The following is a 27,304-nucleotide window of genomic DNA, read 5'->3' on the forward strand; positions in this document are numbered from 1 at the left end:
CTCCCAGGCCCAGCTGTATGTGGTTAGAGAACTGGCTGCTACGTGCTTCAACACTATGCTGAGGCATGGGGAGATGCAGAGACCCCAGGGAGTGTCCACACTGAATGCTAGAATTCGCTTTGTTTCACTAAAGCAAATATCTGTTCGACCCTGGCGTTAGCTTTGGGCTAGGAAGGACCAGATGTGGAATCTTGGACCTGTGCACAGCACTACCTACCTCCTTCTAAGATGAATGCTTGCTTTGTGTTTTTAGATAACTGACTAATAATTAGTTTTAATTGTCATCTGGACACAGCTGGTAAGAGGGAACTTCAACTGAGGAATTGCCTCCATCAGATAGCTTGTGGACATGTCTGTGGGGGGAAAGTCTTGATGGATAGTTGATGTATGGGGCTCACCCACTGTGACTGGTACCACTCTGCACAGGTGGCCTGACTGTCTAAGAAAGGTTGCTGTGCATGGCCAGGGAAGTAAGTCAGTGATCAGCATGCTGTGGCCTCCGCTTCAGTACTTGCCACCTCATTCCTGCCTTGACTTCCCTGGATGACAAACTATACCCTAGAAGCTAAAGCCAGCCCTTTCTTTCCCAAGTTGCTCTTGGCCATGGTGTTTATCATGTCAGCAGAGAAGGAACTTGGGACACTGACAGAGTATACTAAGAAGAAAGGCCCTCTTTGGAAGGGGTCTTCCATTCCAGCTCTTCTATGTTATCTTAAATAAACTGAGTTTAAAGAGGGTAGGTGATTTCCAACAATCATGAATGACCTAGCGTAGGCTGGAAACCAGGTTTTCTGGATCTCTGCCACCTTCTCTCCTCTGCACTGTACTGTTTTTCTGCAGAGAGTAGAGCAGGCTACAGCACTTGGGTGTAAATGGAACATTTTCCGTCAACAATTTAACTTGCTTTATATTTTGAGCTTTCATTCTACCAGGGAGTGCAAACTTATTACTAGTCAATTGAGGGTCACTCTCAATCCCCCTTGGGGGATTTGAATAAATCTGGGCATACAAATCATATTCTAAAATACTTCCTCCACACAGCATAATGTAGTATGTAGTGTGTGTGTCCTCATGAAGGCATTGGTTCATGTTCCACAGATTACATTGCTCTGTACAGTTAGAACACCCATTCTATTAACTGAAAAGACTGATTTTTAGACCAGAAGATGCAGCACTACATATCTAAGTCAAAGCCATGTAACTTGAAAGGGGTATTTGACACTTAGTTTTATTTTCTATTTCTGTAATAAAATACCCTGAAACAACTTGGGAAGAGAAATGGTTTGTTTTGACTCGCAGTTCCAGGTTATAGTCTACTGTAGCAGAAATGTGAAAGAACTGGTCACACTATCTCCACTGTAAAGAGCAGAGAGCAGTGAATCTACAAATTCATGCTGTACAGTCAGGATTCTCTACCCAGCAAATGTGGCCAGCCAGGGTGCTTCCCACTTCAATCAATGTGATCAAGAGAATCCCCAGCAGACAAAGCCACAGGTCAATTTGATCTAAACAATCATTCATTGAGACTCTTCATATGTGATTCTAGATTCTTCTAGTTGGCAATTCAAGCTAACCATCACAATTGCCAAGAAAGCATTGGTCACCAAGTAAACATACAATAGCTATATTAATAGAACTTGACTTTTTGAAAGTTATTTCTTTTATTTTTTGAGAGTATAATAGAATTACATAATTTCTCTCTTCCCTTTACCTCCTCCTCTGAATATACTCTTCCTAGCTCTCTTTCAAATTCAGGGCCTCTCTTTTTATTAGTTGTTCTTATACACATTAAAAAAACACACTATTCTTGAAATTTTTGTCTTCATACAAAATCAACAGTCCCTTAATCTGGTGAAAACTTTCATAAGTGAGCAATGGGATTTCTTTGAACAACTGGATGTTTCTGTTTTTTTGAGTAGCATCCGTTTTCTTAATTTTTGAAGTGTGTCTTTCTTGAAGTAGCTTTTGAAAGCAAGCAAAGCACCACTTGCCTTTGAGTTGCCGTCATACCACAGGCTTTCCAGAATGCAATGCCACCTGGTACATCCTAAATTCTGTGAAGCAGAGAGCAAGCTGGGCTAAGTGAATAAAAGTGGCATATCCTTAATTACCACAGAATGGCGCCTAATTACCTTCCTGCCAGCTTTAATGTAACGCGGACCAGGAGAGATGGTGTTTGATTTTCAAGTGAGTTACATAAGCCAACCTTTCAGTGCTGGAATGACTCCCCCAACATTGCCACCTTGTGTTCTGATGGAGATCTTTTGGGCTCACATGCTCCCAGTGTGCCTGTCTGTGTTTTTGGCCGCTGGCATGCACGGTCTTCCCTGGCCTGATGTTCCAACACAGCTGTTATTAATATTGAAATGGCAAGAGCAACTGTTTCCCAACGATTGTCCTTAAACTTGATCCTTCAGGAGGAGACAAAAAAATAACAGACGTGGCACTGTCATCAAAATGGAAAGTGCAGCAATTATGCCGTAATAGTTTTAATACGTGAACTTAACTTGATCTCTAGTTTATTAAAATTCGATAGTTCTACCAGCCTCAAAAACTGCCTCAATCAGGATTTTGAAATTCACTCTTTGTTAGCAAAAGTGTCAAGAAAGGAAACTTAGTTTTAAATGATTTGGAAATAGGACTGCACCATTGAAAAAAAAAAAACAAATTGTAGGGGTTTGTTTTGTTAGTTTTTACTATTTTTACTCATATTTTTCCTCTACTACTAAGTGTTTGCTCTATACCAGACCAGACTGTAGCAAAAACAACAGACCAAGAGTTTGAAGTTATAGCACTGTTTAAGCTATTTTTCTAATTTTGCATTGATATAATGGAAGATTTAAAAATACATATCTCTAGATATGCTTCTAACAGAACTACTAACAAAATCACTATGGTTGATGATTATGTTGAGTTATCTTTTTTGCTTTTATACTACATCAATTTGCTTTTGTACCTGGACTCTTTCAAGTTAGAAAGAAAAGGACTATGGAGCAGCATTAATGTAATGTGCCAAAAATTATCAGAGGCAAGGATAACTAAATATAATCTGTCAGAATGATTGTCAATTAACTTTTGGAAACACTTAAACTTCTAATTCTCCTCATGAAACAGAAGGAAGAAAATAAAAATAGAAATGTGAAAAATGAAATTAGATGGACTCTGTGTGTGTGTGTGTGAGAGAGAGAGAGAGACAGAGAGAGAGACAGAGAGAGAGAGACAGAGAGATGACTGGAAAAGACAATGGCTTGATTTTAATGTAATATTCTTTTGAATATCAAGTAATCCAATAGGTTTTGTGTAGTTGCTCTACATGAAGGGAAAAATACCTTCTTAGTAGCAATTTCTCTTGATATTCATTTCCACAGCTTAGAAATGACCGCATGCACCATATTTTTCACTGACATTTTATATAAAGAAACAGTAAAATTAATGGTGAATAGAAAGGTTTTGGCATAGAAGAGCTATGACATAATGGAAAAGAGGCCTGAAGAACAAACCACCTAAAACAGACAGCAGAGCCTGAAGAGAAGAGGAAGGTGAATCACATAAAATATTTTCATCTATGTAGAGCAGTGATAGATATGAAAAACATGATTCAGAGAAGCCATAGAAAGTATGTGCTGCTTGACAGCTGGAAGGGAAGAGCGCTATGTTAAGAAAGAGGAAGCCAGGATACTTGGCCTGTATCTAATTAGTGGGCTCAAATCTCCTCTTTGTGTATCCACTGAACTCATGTGATATTGTAGAAAACAAGAAATTTGTATGCGTTCATCATTCGTGGTCTCTGGCCCATAGCTCCTAAATGTCCTGAGAGGTGGTATCCAGAGGCCTGTCTTTTGCTTTTCATAATAAGCCCCTTTCAACCATACTAGTGTTTACTCAAAAGAATATTTCTTGGAAAATAGGGACCAGATAGCAATGGAGCCGCCCTGTGATGAGATTAGAACTATTAACTCTGCAGCTCCTCATCCTGTGGGGAAAGGATTAGATGTTGAATTAATCACTAGTTGTCAGGATATCATTTGTCATACCTAGAGGTGACGCCTCCCTCAAACCCCTAAATTGAACTTCTGGATTGATGAGCACATGGGGCTTCTGTGCCTTCCATAGGGCAGACACCTGCTTTGGAATTCACTACTTATAAGTGACATCTGAAGTAAAGGGCATTCATTGGGATTAAGCCCTCCTTTCATGGATTCATACTAGCTTTTCATGGTTAGAGTCATAGCTGAATTGCAGCACACCAGTTGTATCCAGAGTGTAGGAGACTTACTTTGTGGGAGGAAAGCTCCTGGGAATCGGTGAAGAGGAAAGGGGACTGGAAAAGAGTAGGAGCTAAGTTTGGGGGCTAAATGATGCCCACTAGTATTAAAGAAGAAAAAGTTAGCCTTCAGGCTCTCGGAGAAATTGTCTTGTTCTTTTAAGAAAGGGTCTCATGTTACCTACTTTGGCCTCAAAGTCATTATGTAGCCAGAATATGATTAAACTCTTGATGCCCTCCCCTTGTGCCTGCACTCCCCAAATGCAAGGAATATAGGCGTGTACCATAGAGTTGGCTTCCTTGGAAACATTCTTTCACTGAACATCAAGGGTAAATTTTCCTTCCTTCTCAGTCTCAGACTAATTAATACATTGCTTTTATAAGCTAGTAGGTAAAATGTTTGGTATTCTTAGAAAATGCCCCTCATCAGTCTGAAGGTGTTTCTCTAGATCCCTTTAGCTTATAACATTCAATAATAGCCAAATTTCATATCTATTGTCTTCTGAGACTTTTGTGATATAAAGTTTTAGAGCTGTTTCTGAAGTCAGGAAAGTCAGAGACACTATCAGAAGCCTAGCTAGTCTTCAGAGGGAAACCACGGCAACGTTGCCCTACTGGAACACTTTATAAGCAGCAACTCCTGGCCCTTTAGGTACCCGACATTGGTGAGCAGAGTGATATACAACTCCATTTTCTACCTGAGCTCTTTGGAAAGGGGGAGGCACAGAAATGTTTTGCGAGTTGGGATAAGATATAAAGACTATAATCACCTCATACTTTTATCCTCTTTCCCTGTCATATGTATAATTTACTAGTTAGAAATAGAATGGCGTGGGCCTTGTTACACCAGCCCCTCGTGATGAAAGGCAACTGTTCCATAAGGTTAAGAGTAAAGGCAAGGCTGTCACATGACAATTGACTAAGAATTTTCCCCTTCTATGACTGCTAAGGCATAATTTTCTTTGTATCCTTTGGAAAAAGAGCTACCACTCAGGGTAGAGAAGGTGGGGAAGTATTCCTTCTGTTGAAGGTGACTTCATCCCATGGATGTCATACCATACACATCCACTATCTCTTCTGGTAGACAGGTAACTGCATGATGATGAAATGGAGACACTAATGGCAATAGGGAATAGAAACTTCAAGTAATAGTCTTAGAAATCTTAGTAACATAGGACACTTTGAGGGCAAACCAGTGAGTCAGATCCCTCATGAGTTACTAGTGTATAGGCTGCTAAAGGAACATATTGTTCAGCATATGTAAGCAGGCATATGCACTTCTGTTTTTCTTTGAGAAAGAGTTGTTCCATATAAACCACAATCCAAAGGCATCTTAAGCAGATAAATTAATTAGTAAAGTAAAATTCTATTTATCATTATAAATAAAGATATATGTAAAGTCTGCAATGTGGGATTTTCTTCAGCCCCTCTCCTCCATCCCACATACAAAATTCAAGCTATCTGAAAATTTGCTAATTGGCCCATGAGAAAACTGAAGCAAATACAACGTATCTTGATTCCCTGTGATAACTCCCCTCCCATTCATATATAAGTAACATTTTGTGTTTTTAGCTTAACCTTGTGCTTCAATTCTGTCACTTTGAACTTGCCTAATAACATCAAAATTTATATAAGAAATTCAGTTCCCCCTTGTGTCTAACTCAAAGTCCTGAATGAATTTTGATACAAACATGTTATCAGCTTTAAAAAAGATTAAAAGGGGGAAATTCATTTTTCTACTCCTTATATTGTCTTTCTCTGTCATGCTGAACAGCTTTTTCTGGAACATTTCTACTTGACTTTCTTGTACTGTCTGCCTGACGACAAAGACTGAATACTCAAAAGGAAACTGGTATTTTGCAATAAGTCTAGAAGATTAGATTTCTGAAATATTAGGAAAAATAGAGATCAAGAATTTTATGAGGTATGCCAGGCTCAGAATTATGCGTGACAATTTTTATCACATAAAAAGGCATTTAAGTGCTCCTAACACATAATTTTCCTACTCACCAAAGCAACTTTTTTATTTCTCTGAGGTCTTTTTATTTTTTGAAAATATTTGAACATTCCAAGTCATAGCAAATTAGTACAATTTTCTCAAGCTTTGTGTATAGTCACAAAACTGCATATGAGGTTTCTGACATTTAATTCTTAGACTCACTCACTTTGTTCAACCTTCTTATTAGTGAAACATTTCATGATATCAATGCTGATGATATTGTGCAATAACTTATGAAATGGTAAAAAGATAGATGGATATTAATATGATAAATGCTTTCTTGATTTTTTTTTGGTCTTTAAGAACTGGAGTTCTTAAATGAACATGATTTTCTTTTTTTTTGTTGTTTGTTTGTTTGTTAAAATTGGACTTCTTAAATATCTATTGAGTTTACAAAATTAAACAGTGGAGACTTGACTTATTCATGACAGTCCCCCAAACAGAAACAGGTTTTTATTCCACAGTGTAGTAACATAAACCAATTTCTTAAACATAGTTTAGATCAGGACACATAAAGCCAGCTGAACTGCTGCAGCTACCCATGTGGGTACCACCCAAGGCAGAGGCCACAGGCTGATGTCAACTCACAAACTGTTATTTGTCCACATGGAGACAAGCATGAGCCTAAGAGCTCTGTGAAAAATCTTGTAGCAGTTTGTCACTCCCATGACATCCAAGTACATGATCTAGTCATTCATTTTTATAGTGTTCGACAAAGATATCAGTCTGGCAGGAATTGGAAATGTAAGCATTCCACACTTCTCCAGAGAGCATGGACAGCTCTTCTCAGGAGCTGTGTGCAGCTACTGAAGAGTTCTGGGGGCTGGGGGAGGCACTAGTAGATGAGCTCATGGAGGAGAAATCAAGATGCACAGAAGGGAGACAGACAGAACTCAAACACTAAGCAACAGATAAAGCTAAACAAACAGAAGACCCCAAACTAACATTTCTAGGAAAGATTAACTTACCTGTTAGTTGTTCCCAGTGGCTACAAATGTTTGATTTTAGTCAGTCTTCTTTTAGAAACAGATGACAGAACACCAACTCAAAATAGCTTGGACAGGAGGGAGAAGTTTGAGTGAGGGGTGGTGGTGAATGATTTCCTGGACTCAACAACAGGTTCAAAGGATCTGAGTCACTATGTCGCTATTCTTATGTATCTACTCCTTTCCTTGGCTTTCACATGGTCTTAGGATTCCTCTATTCAACCAGAAGGAGCGTTATGGCTCAGAGAGAGATTGACTTTATACAGTGTGAAGTTAATATCCCACCTCAGCTACTTTAACAATCCTCCTATGACAGCCATATAAAGTCCTAAAGGTATAGTCAGTGGACTAGTACTGTGTAAAGTTCTCAATCTGGGACCATTTGTCACATCCAAGGAGAGAGAAGACTTTGGTGCATGTGCCTGTGACTAGGGTGTGTTGGGTTGAAGTAAGGTAAATATTGAGTTATGTGATGATAAATATTAATTCTTACTTAATTGGATTGAGAAATGCCTAGTAGGAGATACAGTTCAGTTGACAGAGTACTTGTCTAGCAAGCATAAAACCTGTGTTCAATCCCCAGACATGGTGCACTCAGCCATCTCTAAAGGTTGAGGCAGATATATCAGGAGAAGTTGATGGTCATCTCAGCTGCAGAGTGAATTCAGGGATAGTCTGGCACACAGGAGGCATTGTCTTTGATGGTACATGCCTTTAATCCCAGCACTTGGGATGCAGAAACAGTTCGATCTCTAGTTCAAGGCCAGCCTGGTCTCCCGAGTGAGTTCCAGGACAGCCAAGCTACACAGATTAACCTGTCTCAAAAACAAACAAACAAACAAACAAAAATGCCTAAGCAATTAGTAAAACATACTCAGGGTGCCTTTCTAAAGAGTATTAACTAATTGAAGGTAACCTACTGTGACTGGGGGTGGGATCATGCCTTGTGCTGGTGGCCAGGATGAGATAAAAGGAGATGAAAGAAAAGCTTGTTAAGGTCAGTGTTTTACTCTTTGCTCCTACCTCACTGTGCTATGAGTTTCTATGCTTTACCTTGCTATTGTGGTCTGAAAGCAAACCCCCCTGTGGGTTCATGCACTGAAGACTTGTTCCCCAGCTAACAGTGGAGTTTGAAGGGCCAGTAGGAGGCAGGCTCTCATGAAAGAAGCAGGGATACTGGGAACATATCTTGGTTTTTAAAGCATAGCCCGCGTTCTTCTTCACTCTCTGCTTCCTGGCTGTGGGTGACCAATGATCAGTCAGCCTCTCATTTTCATCCCCATGCTCTCCTGCCTGCCTTCATGTCTTGATGCAGTGATGAAGATATCCTTCCACACTGTAAGCCAACATAAGCCTTTCAACTTTAAGTTACTTCTCACCAGATATTTCATCGACAAGAAAAGTGACTAATACACATGCTTTCCCGCTGTGATGGGTTGAAATCTCTGAGCCAATACAAATCTCCCCTCTTTTTAAGTTGTCTATAGCAGACATCCTGTCAGAGTGGTAAGAAAGTTAACTAAGTCAGGGTACTATGGCCAGCAGCCCCTCCTGGAATACATAGTTGAGTGCAAGTTCCCCAAAGACAGGGAAAGTGAGTCCCAGAATAGATGGGGTAAGTGGAAGTAGTAAGAGATGCTTGCTGTGTCTTATGGATGAGTCTTTCCAGTTGAAAACCATGATGTACGGGAAGTGGCAGGAGGAGGTGGAAGAGATAATAAAGGAGACAGTCAGAAAATGAAAAGGGGAGTTGAGGTCCCCAGAGAGTCTGGAAGCTGATGCAGGTTGGATGTGGGAGGTGTTGCACACCATCGCAAAGGCAGTGAAACAGAACAGAAAAGAGAAGTGGAGAGTGGGTGGAGAGCCGCCTATTATGTGTCCTCTAAAGACATCAGCCATGGGACAGCTTTGTCGGTCTGAAAGGCAATAACTGCCAATCAGCCAATTAGAGCTCAAGACTCCTCAAGCAGCACGAGTCCAGTGCTAAGCCTCAGCTTGTCAGTTATGGTATGCTTCAGCATTTGGACAACACATTTTAACAAGAGTAGTGCCTGGCAATTTTTTATTACCTCTTTCTCTTCGCTTCCTCTTCATTGTGTTAGCTTATTGCACAACTGTAAATTCAGACTGTTTTCTGTATGGTTTTCTGGATGCAAACTAATATTCCAGAAGATTAGTTGCCAGGCCCATTATACTGGCCCCGTCAACAACTTTTAAATGACAGTCAAGATGCAATTTTTCACATTGTGCTTAGAAGGCTGTTCAAAAATCATAGTCTTTAAGAAAACTGTCTTGAGTTCTTTTTTGAATGTTTTAAAGGTAGGGTCTAAAGTCAGTCTATTTGTGAATAATTGATAAGTTGAGAAAACTTGCTGATGTTCTGAGAATAAGTTAGTGAGACAGGAACCGTGCAGTCTGACAGGTGGCATTTGTGATTCAGAGTGCCTGACTTTTAGAGCATCTAAGTTGGACCAAGGAAAAGAGACACTGAGCTCAAATGCACCTGTTGACATCCATCACTGCTGCTTAAATTATGACCCTGGAATCAGTAGCACAATTGTGGGAAGCTTGAGATAAAAACTGCTCGGTAGGGGAAGTTCTAGGCATAGGGTCTAGGAAATTACATTTTAACAAGCTTTTTGAGTGACTCTAACATTAAAAGAAGTTTGAGCCTGGCGGTGGTGGCACATGCCTTTAATCCCAGCACTCGGGAGGCAGAGGCAGGCAGATCTTTGTGAGTTCGAGGCCAGCCTGGTCTACAGAGCTAGATCCAGGAAAGGCGCAAAGCTACACAGAGAAACCCTGTCTCAAAAAAAAAAAAAAAAAAAAAAAAAAAGTTTGAGAGGGAGAGGGATATGTAGTTATGTAGTAGTAGAATATTCAAGTGAAAAAGCCCAGAAGGTGGCTGCACAAACTAAACCAGAGTCTGAGTGAGAAAACAGCATCTAAGGGCAAGGAAGTAAGTTATTACTGGCAATGGTACCTGAGGAAATGAATATAATAAGCCTTAGGCAAAAAAAAATGTGGAGGGACCGTAATAGTTGTCCTCAGTCCTCTGGAGGATATTCAGGAAAGCCAGGTTTCTCCATCAGTTATAGGGGTTGCTTTAAGAGAGCAAAACCAAAGTCTGTTGACACTTGGAGTGACCTTTCAAACAATCAGGTCTCGCCCCCTGCTGGATGTAACTGAGTTCTCTACAGAGCTGAACAAAGGAGTAACAGAGTGTATTGCTGCTGTGTATATAATTATTGAGCTTAGATTAACAGAGTATATAATTATAGGAAATTTAAGCCCTGCTTGCAGAGCAAGGAATATTCTTTGTGGATTATGTTCAATGGTTGGGAAATGCTTTGTTTGCCTTGTGAGAGTTTTGAAAGGTGAAGGCTGGTAACAAAACATCACTTCAGCAGGCTTCTAAAGTCCCTTCACACACCTTGAGTCCCTGAAGCACTCTCCTAGGGGTTTGGCCTGGAAATCTGTATTTCTGAATTCCCCAGGCAGTTCCTAGGTTCAGTTAGATTGAGAAACCTCTAAACTAAAAACCAGGCTGGAGCATAAACCTATTAGATTTCTGCCCTAAGAAAAACAAATTCAGAAAGAAAATTGCCTCCCACTCTCCAGGCCATTCTTTGGTCTCTGCTGTGGCCATTCCCTCCCCTTACCTCGTCTTTCCTCATTTTTCAGATTATAATTCTATGCTTTTGTGAATGCAAGTGCTATCCTCTCTCTGTGCCCTCCGCCCTCAGTCCCCTTAGTCACACCTTATTTCCTGTTTTTGTTGGCTTTAGAAAGGCAGGCGTCTTTCAGGGCCAACTTTATTAGTGTAACTGCAAAGAGCCCTTTTCCTTATTTTCAGAAGCTCTTTATGCCGCAAGCTAAGTACACCCGGAGACATGCCTGTCCAGTATTTTGATCTTTGCAAAAATGCATCCCATGCATAGCCCCCATGTGTATCCCAAGATGTGTCTACTATCTCTGCTTTCTTAAATGACAACTTTAAACTGGGCAATCTCAATCCCTACATGAGTGAGTATAACCTCCCTGAAAAAAAATCCTCATCTTCCCTTTGATTGGAGATAAGCCTGGAGAATATATTTTTCTTCACTCCACTTTTTTGTGTTGTCTATGTCCTTGTTTGGGATCTGTCCTCATCTGGGTTGAAGACACTGTGTTCATTGGTTATACTTTCATGCTTCATTTCTCAGAGTCATAGTTCTGTTATTTCCAAGGCTCCAGATTTCAGAGAAGGATTATGTCTTGTTCTGAACATTATCAAAAGCCCTAAATGTGAATTGCAAGCAGCCCTCTCCAGACCTTGCTGTACTTTCTCTTTCGCGTCTGAGTTTATGGCTCTCTACTCCTTGCCTTCTGAACTGGTTCCTCCTGGCTGCTCTTCTGATCATCATGTTCCTTTATAGTCCCTCTCCTTCCATTTGTGCCTGAAATGATGGATTCAGTCCATAAACTATCACTTGGATCTCTGCAGAGTTCTAAAGAGCAATAAGAGTCTCTGCAGAGTGGAAGTAACTCTGTTCAGTATTTGTATATTCAGTGAATAGTGCCTAGTCCTTGCTGTGGGGTGACATAGAGCCCCACCAGGAAGACAAAATTGGAGAACTTCCTAGTCTCTCCTCTGTAAGTCTAAAAAGTGGTGCATTTGCATGAAGAGTCCCAATGAATATTCTTAAAGGGCTCCTCAGATCCTCACCTCTTTCCTTACTATAGCTGACTATTCTGTATGCAGCTGACTCCAGATTCCCATATGAGAAGACAAGAGCTCTCCAGTTAGATGTGCCTGGGTTTGCATACAGGCGACACCACTCACTCATTGGATAGGATGGGTATTTCTAACAAGAAACTTAGCATCACTTGTACAATGAGAGAGTAACAGGTAAGTCACAGAGTCCTTATGTAGAGTGAAGTGCCCTTGAAGCTGTTCAAGGGGTATACAGCTCCTGCTCAGTACTCCATGCATGTTAGCAGTGGTTTACCAGCTCTATCTGTTTACATTTCCTACCATAATGCAGTGTAGTAACACCCAACTTATAAACTAGCTCTTGAGTTCGTGGAATTCCCAAAGGACAGTGAAGAGACACAGAGACCAAAACATGATGCTATTTGATGTGCATGGCTACTTGAACCCCACGCATATTAGAAAAGGCTTTGCCGGGCGGTGGTGGCGCACGCCTTTAATCCCAGCACTCGGGAGGCAGAGCCAGGCGGATCTCTGTGAGTTCGAGGCCAGCCTGGGCTACCAAGTGAGCTCCAGGAAAGGCGCAAAGCTACACAGAGAAACCCTGTCTCGAAAAACAAAAACAAAAAAAAAAAGAAAAAAGAAAAGAAAAGAAAAGAAAAGGCTTTAAGAGTTTCCTAGAACTACTATAGAAAGTATAATAAACAGAGTAGCTGAAAACAATAGGAATTTATTCTGTGATAGTTCTGAAGTCCAGCATACAGGCTCAGCGAGACCTTGCTCTCTCCAGTCTTAAGTGGGGAAGTGTTCCTAGTTTCTCTCAGCTTCTCGTGGTAGCTGGCAAATGCTGGCATTTCTTGGCTCGTGGAAGAACAGTTCCAATCTCTGCCTGACTCCACAAGCCTTCTCTGTGTCTGTGTCTCAATATCCCGAGTTTTCTTCCTTTTCTCATCTAAAGAGGAAGTCACTTAGCACACACACTAATGCAATATAACTCCCATCTTAATTTGCTTGTATCTACAAAGACTTTATTTCACATACTGAGTGTAAGACACAAGTATTTTGGGGACACAAAGCAGCTTACTACAAGGCACAGAGGAAATAATTAGTATGTTATGACTGAGTGAATCAATAACTTGAAGCTCAAGAAAAAAATGTGCCTCTTCTAACTCTAGCTTATTTCCCATATATGTGATGTGTTAATGTGTAAAAAAAATCTAATTTTAATTGGTTTCAATGTTAGGAGAGTTCAAATTCATACATGAACTTGGGCTTTAAAGATTTCAGCAAAGATACATAGGATATGGAAATTGTAGTTTTGGAAAGGAGCCTATAAAAGAGGAGTTTAGAATGGTGATCTTTCAATGGGAAAGTTACAATTCGTTCTTAGTATTTTTGAGCTGAAATGCAGGTAAATCTGTAGGAAAATACCTAAGTGAGATAATAAGAATGTTGATATGAATATAAAATTGTTCTGAGGCATAACCTAAGCTGCCAGCTGGGGATCTTGAGTTACCAACCACAGTGCCATGGTTTTCTTTCTTTTGCTGAGTGGCAAACACACTTCTTAGGACAGAAATTTGGTTCATCGGAGTTCAGAGAGTACAAGACAGCACAGTAGAGTACAGCTTCTAGGGCCTTCGGGGTTGGATGTGAATGCTGTTAAATATTGCCCACCATGTCACTGTTTCTTATACACAGGATGTCAAATGGTGGAGTTTTAAAATGGAGTGTTGGGTCAAAATGAACAGACTGAATGCAACCTCTACTAAGCAAACTCATAGGCTGTTGCATAGTGTGTGCAAAGAAACTATGGATCTCACCTGTTAACCTTAACACCTTACTTTTCCTGATTTCTTTCAGTCCAACCACAAAACTTATCATTTCCATTAAGAGGGAAATATAATGATTATAGACAACAGTATTTTAGAAAGGTAAAAGGAAGAAACAAACCTCCTTGATGTTCTATCATCCAAGAGCAGTGTGGGTTGACTATCACCATATTCATTCACTTCTTCCAAATAATTTTTGACTAATATGTATGTATATAGCCAATTTACCTCTGGTGTCATATTTCTATAATTTTTGAATATATATTTTTTCCATGATAGTGAGAACTCTTCAGTTGCATTTAGTGATTATGATAACACACAATTCACATAGCTACTCATCTACTGCACATTTGCTTTCTTTGTCTTTATTTTCATTATTGCCAATCAGATGGCTATGGGTAGCTTTGTGTTTGGTTTCTATCCCTTTCTGGCCACAAGATGAGAAGGGGTTCTTCTATTAATACCCCTCCTGTTCTGTTTCTGTAGGAATGTGAACTGTTTATAACCAGAATTCATTCTTTTCATCTGGCTTTCTCTCTCTTACCCTTACCCCCCCTCTCTCTCTCTTATTTTAATATGATGCCATTGGTAAAATACCATTGGACTTTTTGCTATAAACATGGAAAGAAGCAGGAAAATCCTACGTTACCAGATACACTCTGAATTCTTTTGTAGCTGATGTGTCCTTTACAATCTTGCCTTACTACAGGATGTAATAGATCACAGTTTGAAATGAGTCCTACTGTAATTTATCCATGTAAGCCTGCTGTAAAGAAAACTATGGCTTCCTACCCACGACTAACAGCATGGCACAAAAACGACTGAATACAGCATGCTGGAGCCACGAACACTTGACAAGCATCATTTTGTAGTAATGAACGAGCAGGGCTCTTGTGTTCATTATTCCTAGCTGTTCTACTTTATAATGTATTCCAAGTAATTTAATTTTCAATAATAAATTGGAGCTGTTTATTCTTTTGAAAATTCAAAACAAATCTTATCATGAACCTGTGGACCATTGAAGCAAACAAGTACAAAACCAGTGCCCTTTAATGTCCTTTTCAAGTCTGCAGTTCTATAAAAACAGTAAGACTTAGAAAAAAATCTTATATCTTACAGTGATACTACAAAATGCCTGTGCTAGCTAACCCTGAATCCTATGTGTTTTAAAACATTCTTTTGGTTTCTCTTCAAAACCTTTCAAAAGTATCAGCTTTTCCCCACCCATCTCCTCATCTCTACCTATCACTAGTGGAGAGAATTGCTACAGACCACACTCCCTTGTTAATTAATATAGGAAAAGTGGAGTCCTGGGGAGTGGTATCGAGAACTATATCTTCAAAAATACTGTATTATTAAATTATAAACCAAATATAGATTTATAGACATACTTATTTGTATGTTATATAAGTATACACAAAAATAAAGTAAAGGTTGGTATTAAATGTAAATACAAAGATATCCTCTTGCCCCACCCCGTGAATGAGGCTGCATACACACTGGATTGTGTGCTCCACCCACATCAGTGAGCCCTGGATACTTCAGTAACCTTCAAATGGGGCTCTGTCTTTGCTTTCCTTCTACCACTACCTAATTGAAACTGATTTGTCAATATAACCTAGTCAAGCTGTAACCTAGTCAAGCTGTAATCTAATCAAGTGGCTCACCTTTAGATTTTTCTGTGATTCCAAATTGATAAGAAAGCAAAGAGGAACTTCATACATTGTTGTGTTAGGCCTTCTATTTGTTCAGCCCCATTTCCTCACTGATGACCTACATTTCAGTCAAAGGAATAGCTTAATTCCCTGAAATTGAATGAATTCCTAGTCACACTTTTAGCTTCTATTGAAAAAAATATTTTCAATAAGAATATCCCTTGTTCATCTACTTTTTCTGCTCACATTTAACCTTCGAACTTTACTTTAATTGTATTACCCTGAGATACACTCTTTGATCCCTGGGAAAAGTTCTCCAGTTCTCTGACATCAACTGATTTATTGTAATTTATTTATTTTAAATATGAGTTTACCTCTTTTTGTGTGTGTTTGAGACAAGGTATCACTATGTAGCTCTAACTGTCCTAGAACTTTCTATGTATACCAGGCTGGCCTTGAATGAACAGAGATCTACCTGCCTATGTCTCCTGAGTGCTGGTATTAAAGGCAGGTGCCACTGTGTCTGGCATCTGGGTCTACTTTTGAACTGAGCTCCAAGAGACTAGGAATCTAATATATTCATTTTGATATATATTGCAGCCTCAGGTATTAAGGGCAGTTAGAATAATATCTAATATGTAGCAATACATGTCTGTGCAATAAACAAATGAATAATGAGGAGCCCACACCAAAACTAACACAACAGACCTTACATATTCTGTCTAGTGGCAAATCTATTTACAAAACCATGCATTTAAGTATCAAAATATTCAGATAGAATATTTGGTGTCATATAATGAAATATTGAGTTTAGTTACATTACAAAGAATGATAGGGCTGGTGATGGAATGCTATGACAGTGTCTCTCATGTCTGGCAACCCTTCCTATGACTTACAGGAAGACTTGTCTATGAAGGTGTATGTTGAACTTTGACATGTGATAAGTGGAAGTTCTAAGATTTTTCAAACTCATGTTCCTAGCTGATCCTCATATACTTTAGATCTTTAAAGAGATATGTTTCTAGTCCTCGTATTTTAATTTTTAAAAAAGAGGAATTATAGTTAAATTTTTATTTATCATTGCTAATATTGTATGCTTCTCCTTTCTCTCATAATGTGATTAGTTATAATGATGTATTGACTAATACTGAAGTATATTTTCATTCATGTACCATACCCTTCTGGGACCATGGCCATGGCATTATTTTTCTGATAATCACATATATTTATTAGCATTTCATGCCAGTATTTTGAATTTTTCTTCATAATTGTAATGATTTTCTATTGTTTACATCTGAATTTTGAGCCATGTAACTATTATATCTTAGAAATCACATGAAATAAGCATTGAAGCAAACTTGTTTCAAAAGTATGTCAGTTCTGGTTCTGTTAAGTCAGCAATCATGATGCTTTTATTAAATGATCATCTTTGCCCCAGTGACCCCAGTTCCCTGTGCCCAATCCACTTGAACACTGAAACAGCCTTTTGAGCCAAAGACAGTAAGACTCATGGGGTGAAGTATCCAAAATCACTGTGGAGTTAAGATTTGGACTCAAGCGTTCTGGCCCCAGAGCTCATGTTCTTTGCTATTGTGTATTATTTTTTTAGTATGTTGAAAGGAAAAGCACAAATACAGAATTATTTGTTCAAGCAGAATCTGATATAATCATTACTAATAATGTGCAAGTACTCAACAATGTAGAATGGCTAAGAGAACTATCCTAACCACACACCTTTATTAACAATTATGGGGACTGGAGAATAACTGTATTTAAGTGTTTAGAAACTTAAATGAAGGACTATGGATGAACCCACGGAAGATCATTTGTATCATGTGTGAGGTAATTGACTAATACTGAAGTATCTTTTCATTTCTGTGCCACAGGTCATGGCTATGGCATTTTTCTTCTGACAGTAATATATTTATTAACATTTTATCCCAATATTGTGACTTTATCAGTCTTCAGTTCTGGAGAAAATAAAAGATAAGTGAAAAAAAACACTAACAAAGAATAACATCTTTTTTCTCTCTTTTCAGCAATCTTGACACAGAAGAACTGTGTGGTGAGTATCTTTAAGACCAACCAAACTGTTGTTGACTTGATTCAGAAATGGGATAATGTAATCTACTTTACATTATATTAACACTTTGATGTTCAATTCTGGCAGTAAAACGAAGCATCTGGCAGAGTCATCGGGGGTTTCTTGTCCTGGAATTTGGCCCCAGTGTGTATATTACTTAAACAGTGGGGCCTAGTTAATTTGCTCATGAAAAGAGAATTGGGATTGTGGAATAGTTTTTATAGAAACGAATTCTTCACTAGCTAAATGCAGTTTCTCCATTTGCTTCATAACCAACGTGCAGCCTTTCCAAAGCTGTATCCTTGAAATATAAAAATAACTTTGTTCCATATCTGTGCAATTATTCTAGAAACTTAAATGCCTTTTTGAAAAATGTACAAGTGCAGAGAAAGAAATATTTTCAAATGCCTAGTCTTCATTTATTTCTGTTATTTTTGTGGCTGGGAACAGAGGGCAGAGATTAAAAATGTAGAAAAGTAAATAATCTGAAATATATTCTTTGTTATGAAAATGGAAACTACTAAACTTGAAACAGATATATATGTCTCTGCATATGGGAAGATTTGGTATTTTTCATTTTGAGATGAATGTGTCAAATACCACTTTTGCTCAAGTACGATTTTATTGTCTAGACAGCCTGAAACATTTAGGTAGCCAGAAGAAAGGTCTTCTAACACTTCTCATTGAAATCACAAATATTTCTTGGTACTGTAGACTTCTTACAGTGTTAGGGCTCACCACAATCATCCAAACAGACACTTTCCGGCATTGAAGACTGCTGACCCTCCAGCAGATCAACAGAGATTTTGCCAGGATGATGTGTCACAATGCAGTGTGAAGGCAGCAACTGACCAAAGCAAATGATGACCACTGACCAGGAGCTTTCAAATGTTTCAGTGGCCATTAGACGCTATGCTTCCTGCATAACACCTGCACAATGCCTCTCTAGTTCAGGGACAAGCATCCAACTGAAGAAACACGTTCCAGTGCAGAAGCCAGGCGTTTTGGTATCACAGGGGGTTAGGTTTTTGGAGCTATGGGGAAATCCTGCCATACCTTCACATACTCACAGGTAGCTTCAGCTACACATGGCAATTACTGGGTTAAACAGATGAAAGAGTTCACCTAGACCATGACACCAAAATGTGTGATGAATGGCAAAGCCCGCGAAGGTCAAGTTGCAATCCATTCTCATGGGTACACAAGCCTTGCCAGTGAAGGAGAGATAATGGGAGAAACTGAGACAACTACCTTGCTCAGTTCATGAATTTGGAGACCTGTTTCTCTCAGATGCTTAGGTGCAACATGTAGCATGAATCCTAAAGGGTCTTATTAATAAAACAAACTTGGAGCTGGGTATTGGGGTGAATGCTGGAAGATCAGAGAAGCAGAACAAGCCACAGCCACCTCACCTTGCCAATTCCTCAGCTGATCCTGTTTCCTCAGACTGGATGCCTGTCAGTTGAACTGTGCTGTTCCAAAGCCTAAAAGCTTAACCAGCTCTAGTTCCTGGTTTTCATGCCTTATATACCTTTCTGCTTTCTGTCATCACTTCCTGGGATTAAAGGCGTGAGTCACCATGCCTGGCTATTTCCAGTGTGGCTTTAAACTCACAGAGATCCGGATGGATCTCTGCCTCCCAAATGATAGTATTAAAGGCATGTGTGCCACCATTTTCTGGCCTCTATGTCTATCTAGTGGCTGTTCTGTTCTCTGACCCCAGATAAATTTATTAGGGTGCACAAAAATATTTTGGGGAACATAATATCACCACAGCAGCAGGCCAAATTAACAACTCTCTCCAATTGTTTAGAAAATTCCTTTGCCTGAGTAAGAAGAGCTAATTGAAAAAAATAACTTATTAATATCTTTAAGACAAAAAACATTTAGTGGTGACTATTGTCTGTTTGCTCTGTTGTCTGTCTGTCCTTAAGGAGTAACTTATAAATCTGTCTTCTCCTAAAATTACTAAACTTTAAAGCGTAGCTGTAAGTCTTCACTTAATCATCCAAGCAGAATTTTGTTTTCTTTCCCTATAATAATGAGACTTGATTAGTCATCTACTCTGTATATATTGGAGAATTTGAATGCTTCCCTCTCCCCATAGTTTTAGGAAGGAAAGTGATTGGGCTTTAATTCAACACAGAATTTCTTTATATTTTTAAATCCAGTGATTATATTCACAATCTTGTTATAATCCTCTTCTCTGCTGTAGAATACGCATTTTTATTTCTAGATTGCAGCTTCATTTCAAATTATTATTTGAATATAAAATAAATATTTAAGTTGGATTTTAATCAAAGCCAAGGCTTCAGTGCCAGCAAGTGAAATATGTCGAGTCACATCTCATACAAGTTCCCTGTAGGCGTGGGAGGGGAGGGGTTTGATTGACAGAACAGAGATTTCATGCACTTTCTCCTAGAAACCAATTACAGAGTCTAGGCATCTAGATCTTAGCTTAATTAAGCTTTTACTTAATTCAATTATGGACCTAAACTCAAAAATCTATTAAAATATTACTTTAAAATATCATTGCAGTCTAACTTATGAGAGTAATATATAAATAATGTTTTGATTAATAACATTGCATTGTCTGAGTATATAAGCTGAATCACCATTGGTGAATGTAGATGGTACCATCAAGATAGACAAGAGAATTTTGATTATATATGGTTCTTCAAGGTGCATTTTTCTGTTAAGGTTTTTTGGACTGATCACTCACACTTATCAAACTCCCTTAGAATAATCTCTATTGAAATTCTGAATTTTATTCTGCAACTCAATCTTCTAAATTTAATTTCAGGTCTGGTTTAAGAAGATCAAGTCAGAACAAAAGGACCCATAGCTACTGCATCAGAGTAGGAAATAGTATCAGAAAATATTCTCATGAATCTACATGACTTCCACAGTGTGCACCTTGTTAGCACCTTGTAAATGAGGCAGAAAAGGCAACTAAATGAGATGAGATATAGGGATTTATCCCATGTAATCTGAAGAACACAGTCAGATAGAAATGCCCAGTAACACAGCTGCACAGAGTTAAACAAATGCAACATAGAAGAATTCAACACATCTTTGAATCATTAAAACAAATGTTCCACAGCATAAATAAATGTAACACATCTTCAAATAATATTCTACAACACTCTTCTTTTCAAAGTGTTTCACCTACCTGTTGCACATAGCCATCTTAAATTTAATTTTCATGTCAAATTTTTAGAATCTGTAGAAATGTTGATTTCTGGCCTTAACCCCCAAGATTCTGATTTAGCAGGTGAGACTTTATTAATAATCTTCATTTGCAGCAAGTTCACTAGATTTCATGCTTCCCAACTTAAATGCACCCATAAATCACCTCATAGCTTATTTAAGCGCATTTGTGAATCAGCAGGTCTGTGGGCCTGAGACCATGTATTCTAACATGTTCCAACTGCTGGTCCACAGAGAAGAAAATCAGTGAGGCTCTAGAGAACTCTGACACAGATAGTTTAGAACAGTAACCTAAACTTGAGGATAAAAGAACACTGAGCAAGGATATGTTCACAGCTCATCCAGCTTCCTCTCCTACTGGTGAACTTAGGACACTGAGCCTCACCACCTCGCTTAGCTTCCTAGCTCAAGCTGTTGTTCATGGATGGCCTTGTTGGTCCCTCCATGCTCAGAATTAGTCATTGCTATATCACTTACTGTGTGGTTGTGCCCTCTCTAACTATGCGGGGAGTCGAAATGAACAGATGTGTAAATGAGGAAGGGGAAAAATGAATGAAACCCTGAGGGGTTCCTATCTGAAGCCTCCAGACATAGTTTCTTCATATGCTGTACTGGCCTCTGCATGCATGTGCTAGCACACGTAAGGTAAAAATGGAAAGAAAACTGAATTTCTCTTCACCACGCTTTGCTAGCTAAGCCAAACATCTTGACTATGAAAGGCATTTTTTTTTTTTTGAAAGGTCAGCTCTGGACATATGTACATATAAGCAATGCTAAACGGACTCAAAATGTTACATAGGTACATGTTTGTGTGTAACAATAATCATTTAGAAGAGGTCAAAAATTTTGAAGTGGAAGGTGGGGCTACAGGAGGACTTGGAGGGAGAGGGAGGAAGGCATAGAGTCAGTGTGTGTGACGTTCTTAAAAACAATAAAGGAAAAAGGTGAGTGGAAAAAAAGAGTGACCTTACCACTCATTTTATTTTATGAAAACTCCTGGGCTCTGTGTGTGTGTGTGTGTGTGTGTGTGTGTGTGTGTGAAGATCTAACCTAGACCATCATGAATGCAAAACAATCACTCTACCAATTAAGCTCTATCCATTAGTCCCTTTGTTTTTTGTTTATTTGGGTTTGTTTTGTTTTTCAGTCAAAACACAGAGATCTCAATTTAAAAACTAAAGAATAGCAATAAAAAAAACAAAATAAGCCAGTAAATACATATGATATTTTGTGTTGTTACTAATAAAGTATCTTTTAGAGACACTTGTCTATTTCTAAATACAAAGCCTGGGAGAAAAATTCCATCAGATTTCTCATTTGCACATTGTAAAATACTTCACCTATTTGTGTTCTCTGGTGAATTAGCTCTAGTCTGGGAGGAAGACGGTATTCAAGCCGAGTCACACCCCAGACCTTCCGGAGCCATCACTGTAGTTCTGTTTATTTTCTTTTGTGTGGAAGTCAAAAGTCTCTCAAATCAAATTACTCCACGCAGATTAACTTTTCCAATTTTCTACATATTAGATATAATTTCTCCTTCTTTCTGTTAGCTCCTTTATCTGATGTCTGTACAATTTCAACATCTGTGTTCACATCACCTGGCCTCATTCTCATCTTTATTTCAATTTGAATTATCTTAAATCTAAAGAGCCTTTATCACAATGAGTTTTCCTTATAGCATCCTGAAGTATATGCCTGCAAAGAATACAGAAAGATATATTTTACTTTAAATGTGCACATAAATCCAGAATTACTTTTCACATATTTATATTTAAAATAATATGTGTCAAAATGTGCCAGCAATCTGATCAGGTCTTTCCATTTTTGTTGCCACCATCTTGGTGCAAGCCATCGCTGGATTCCTGAATGATTAAAATAGTTCTGTGATGGGTCTTTTTAAATTGAAAATAGCTTCTTCTCTAGCTCCTTTGTGTAAAACCTCTAACACACTCAGTTCTCTTGTGTTTTCACAGTATGAATTTTCACTACTTACATGTAAAACTCCTGCATAATCTTCTTTGAGGCTGTGCATATATTGAAATAAAAATGAACAAACTTATCATTTCTTCATGTTTCTTTGCATATTTTGCTTATTTTAACTTAATATTGCTTCTATTTTAATATGCATTATTTTCTCATCTTATGAATATTCTACAGCAATATTAACTGCATATTAATTCATAAAGAGTATTGTCCACATGGATCTCGTTTATTACAATCACTACACAGATAAAACAAATATTTTAGCTAATCCTATCAGAAAATTAATAGCATAACCAAAACTTAAAATATTACTTTTCATTTATTTAAAGAGTATTTCTTCATTTATTATTTCACTAATTCTTCCCTGAAAGAATCTCTATAAAGGATGAGTCACAATGTTTTAGAGACTGCAGAATCAAGAATGTATTTTGCTTTAGGAAAAATATTTCACTTGTTTTTAATTTATGTATGCATAGGCTGCAATATGGCAATATCTAGAATGTTTGTGCTTCATTGTTTTATATTCCTCAGAGAAGTTTATACATTGGGTATCCAATTAGTCAACTGTCCAGTATTTTTGAGACAAAGTCTCATGTAATCCAGGCATGACTTGAACTTTCTATGTGTCTGAGAATGACCTTGACTATCTGAGCCTACTGTTCCAATTCCTGAGTGCTGGGATTACAGACATGCACCTCTACACATGGCTTATGAGGTACTGGGGCTAGAAACCAGGGCTTTGTGCATATTGAACAAGCATACTAGCCAGCTGATTTAAATCTCCAGCCTCCACTTTTGTTAATACCAATCTCAACAAATGTTCTATCTGGAGTATTAGATTAACAAAAGCAGATTTTATCGAACATATTACAGTATAACCCAAAATTAAGTCTGCATGTGAGTTGATATCATTCTAATATAATTTTTAAATATCATGATACATTACAGAAATACAATAATAAATAGTAGTTCATCAATAGTTGGCTCATAGGACTCATGGTAAGGGTTATTAATTTTCCAGAACATAGTACATGAAAGTTCTGCTCTTTCTAGAATATGAATGTTTGTTAAGATCAGAGGTCTCTGATTTTAGAAATATAAAGTTCTGTAAATAAAGTTTCCCTTTATCTGTATCACATTTCAACTAATTTGAAATTATTTTGTGTGCCATGTTTTCATTTTAGCCATAATTTTTGAGGCAGTACTTATTTCTAGCAATGGAAAAATACGATAAATATGAGATTATTAAAAACAATTCATGACATAAGTATATCTGTGAGTAGGGCCACAGCAGACCTCCCTTGTGATTTACAGAACCAAACTTTGAGGGAAAGCTATCCTTCAGAAATGTTTCCTTGAAGAAATAATAGCAATTTTACATTTTTCTCAAATTACTATCCTATTGTGATCTAGGATAATATACTGTTGAGAATAACTTTTTACGGAATCAACCTTGTCTTCACACCAAGACTCATGTATTCCTGGGTGGTTTTTTTTTTTTGTAAGAAAGAACACTTTTGTGGATAATTATATTCAGCTAGGCTATTTTTCTTTTTCTGTTTTACTTTCCTAATGAAATTAGTACACTGCTACCTTAGTCTCATTTGAAAGATTTCCGGTTTTTATATATAGCCAACAGTTTGCTTGCTGATTTATGAAGTAAATTATCAGTTGAGATTTTTGTTCTATGATTATCTAGACTCTGACATAAATTGATTTTAATCCTTTTATTTTCCAGAATATTTTTCTCAGCACTTGGGTGAATATGAGAATGTACTGGCTGCGCTTGAAGACCTGAATCTCTCCATCCTGAAGGCAATGGGCAAAACAAAGAAAGTAAGGAAGCCAATGATTACTCTCCAGAACATATCTTCTTTGAAAAATATTTTCTTTAAAATCATATGCATTTTTCAGTGTATAATGAAAATACAGTTTGCTTTTATCAGTGACAGTTCATTTTTTTTTAAAAAAATATTGGCTGTATTATTCACTCACAGGACAATTACAAGCATCAACTATGGACCAGACATCCAAACCTATTCTGGCAATTTTTTTTTTTAAGTTTAACTTTTTTTTTTTTTTTTTTTACAACACCATTCAGTTCAACATAATAGCCACAGTCTCCCCTGTTCTCCCCCTCTCGCCCCCCCTTCCCCTCCCCCCAGCCCACCCCCCATTCCCACCTCCTCCAGATCAAGGTCTCCCCCGAGGACCGGGATCGACCTGGTAGACTCAGTCCAGGCAGGTCCATTCCCCCCCTCCCAGACCGAGCCAAGTGTCCCTGCATAAGTCCCAGGATTCAAACAGCCAACTCATGCAACGAGCCCAGGACCCGGCACCAACGCACAGCTGCCTCCCAAACAGATCAAGCCAAATGACTGTCTCACCCATTCAGGGGGCCTGATCCAGTTGGGGGCCCCTCAGCCTTTGGTTCATAGATCCTGTGCTTCCATTCATTTGGTTATTTGTCCCTGTGCTTTATCCAACCTTGGCTTCAACAATTCTCACTCATATAAACCCTCTTGTTTCCACTAATTAGACTCCCAGTGCTCCACCAGGGACCCAGCCGTGGATGTCTGCATCCAGATTCCTCAGTCCTTGGATGGGGTTTATGGCACAACTATCAGGGTGTCTGGCCATCCCATCACCAGAGTAGGTCAGTTCCTGCTGTCTCTCGACCATTGCCAGCAGTCTTTTGCAGGGGTATCTTTGTGGATCTCCGTGGGCCTCCCTAGCTCTCTGCTTCCTCCCCTTCTCATGTGGTCTTCATTTACCATGGTCTCCTATTCCTTGTTCTCCCTCTCTTTTCTTGATCCAGCTAGGATCTCTTTCCCTCGACGGTCGCCCTTCATTGTTCCCACTCATGACCAGGCTGTTCATGTAGATCTCGTCCATTTCTCCGTGTATTTTTTGGGGTCCCGTTTTCCAGGTAGCCTCACTGGTGATGTGAGTAGCAGTCCAGTCATCCTTGTTCCACATCTAGCATCTTCCTATGAGTGAGTACATACGAAATTTGTCTTTCTGAGTCTGGGTTACCTCACTCAGGATGATTTTTTCTAGATCCATCCATTTGCCTGCAAACTGTATGATGTCATTGTTTTTCTCTGCTGAGTAGTATTCCATTGTGTATATGTGCCACAATTTATTTATCCATTCTTCAGTTGAAGGGCATTTAGGTTGTTTCCAGGTTTTGGCTATTACAAACAATGCTGATATGAACATAGCTGAGCAAGTGCTCTTGTGGTATGATTGAGCATTTCTTGGGTATATGCCCAGGAGTGGTATAGCTGGATCTTGGGGGAGATTGATTCCCAGTTTTCTAAGAAAGCGCCATATTGATTTCCAAAGTGGTTGTACAAGCTGCATTCCCACCAGCAGTGGAGGAGAGTTCCCCTAGTTCCACATCCTCTCCAGCATAAAGTGTCTTCAGTGTTTTTGATCTTAGCCACTCTGCCAGGCGTAAGGTGGTATCTCAGAGTTGTTTTGATTTGCATTTTTCTGATGATTAGGGATGTTGAGCAATTCCTTAAATGTCTTTCAGCCATTTGGGTTTCCTCTGTTGAGAATTCTCTGTTTAATTCTAAAGCCCATTTCTCATCTGGCAATTCTTAATATGGTGGGAACACAAGTTGTGTAAATAAATGCATTATTATGTAACAGAGAGAAATGCAAGATAGAATTCTTAGTTCACACTGAAAGAAGTAACACCCGAGATTTAGAAATCAAGATAATAGTCATTAGACAAAGGAGAGGTAATGGCATGTATGGGAGTTCTGTGCCAGAAAGGGCCCAGGGCACACTAGGAAGTAAAAATGAATAGTTAGACTAAGGTTCAGAAACACAATGGATTGACACAATGTGAGATGAAGCTGAATTGGGGAAGGGCTGCATCTTTCATGGTGCACCCAAAGCTAAGGATGTAAGCTGACACACAAAATGCAAATAAAACAGTATTTCAAGCAGAGACATGAAGTCTTTCAGAAAGAGCATGTGAGAACTAGGCTGTGGTTGAGTTAGGAATACAAGAGAATAGAATCAGGAAGCTGAGGAAGGAGGCTAGTTAACCATTTCTGGTGAGAGATATTGGTATTTGGAGAAAAATTGGTGGGAAAAACAGAGAATAGAAAGTGAAGTGCATTTGTCTTTGGCACAGTAGCTGTGGAATTTGGAGAAAGGTTGAAACAGTGGGATGAAATGAGGGTGTATTCAGGATAAACCTAATCTTTAGCTTGGATACTTGGGTAGTGACTTTACCTAGGCAGAATGTTGAAAGAGGACCAGGTGTGACAATGTAAGAGTATACATTTTGATTTAATCTAAACTGTCTTAATGGTGTCTGAAGGAGACAACTGAACCACTGGAGAAAGAAATCTATTTCTTATAAGTGACATCTAGAGTTGGAGTTGCAATAAAGAACTTGACTGGCATCATCTAGACACAGGGGATTAACTAAAATAAGGAAGGACTATAGCACTGCTCAGTCAGACATTACAGCTTTTGATGATGGTAGGAAGAGAAGGGTCCAGGGTAGGGGACTGAGCAGGAGCACATAGTGTCCACAAGTTAAGGGAAGTATTTGAAGGTATGGGGAGTGGTTTG

General features: G+C 38.7%; 1 protein-coding gene across 1 annotated transcript in view; it reads left to right on the plus strand.

Annotated features, from left to right (window-relative positions):
• Positions 1–27,304, plus strand: part of Necab1 (N-terminal EF-hand calcium binding protein 1) — a 161,021-nt gene that overhangs the window by 42,996 nt on the left and 90,721 nt on the right. Inside the window, exons 4-5 of the mRNA XM_006983273.4 lie at positions 17,469–17,494; positions 24,444–24,541. Of these exons, the coding sequence (XP_006983335.1) occupies positions 17,469–17,494; positions 24,444–24,541 (124 nt within the window). The remainder of the gene's footprint in view (positions 1–17,468; positions 17,495–24,443; positions 24,542–27,304) is intronic.

Source organism: Peromyscus maniculatus, chromosome 2 (genome assembly GCF_049852395.1).
Source record: "Peromyscus maniculatus bairdii isolate BWxNUB_F1_BW_parent chromosome 2, HU_Pman_BW_mat_3.1, whole genome shotgun sequence".
Taxonomy (NCBI): domain Eukaryota; kingdom Metazoa; phylum Chordata; class Mammalia; order Rodentia; family Cricetidae; genus Peromyscus; species Peromyscus maniculatus.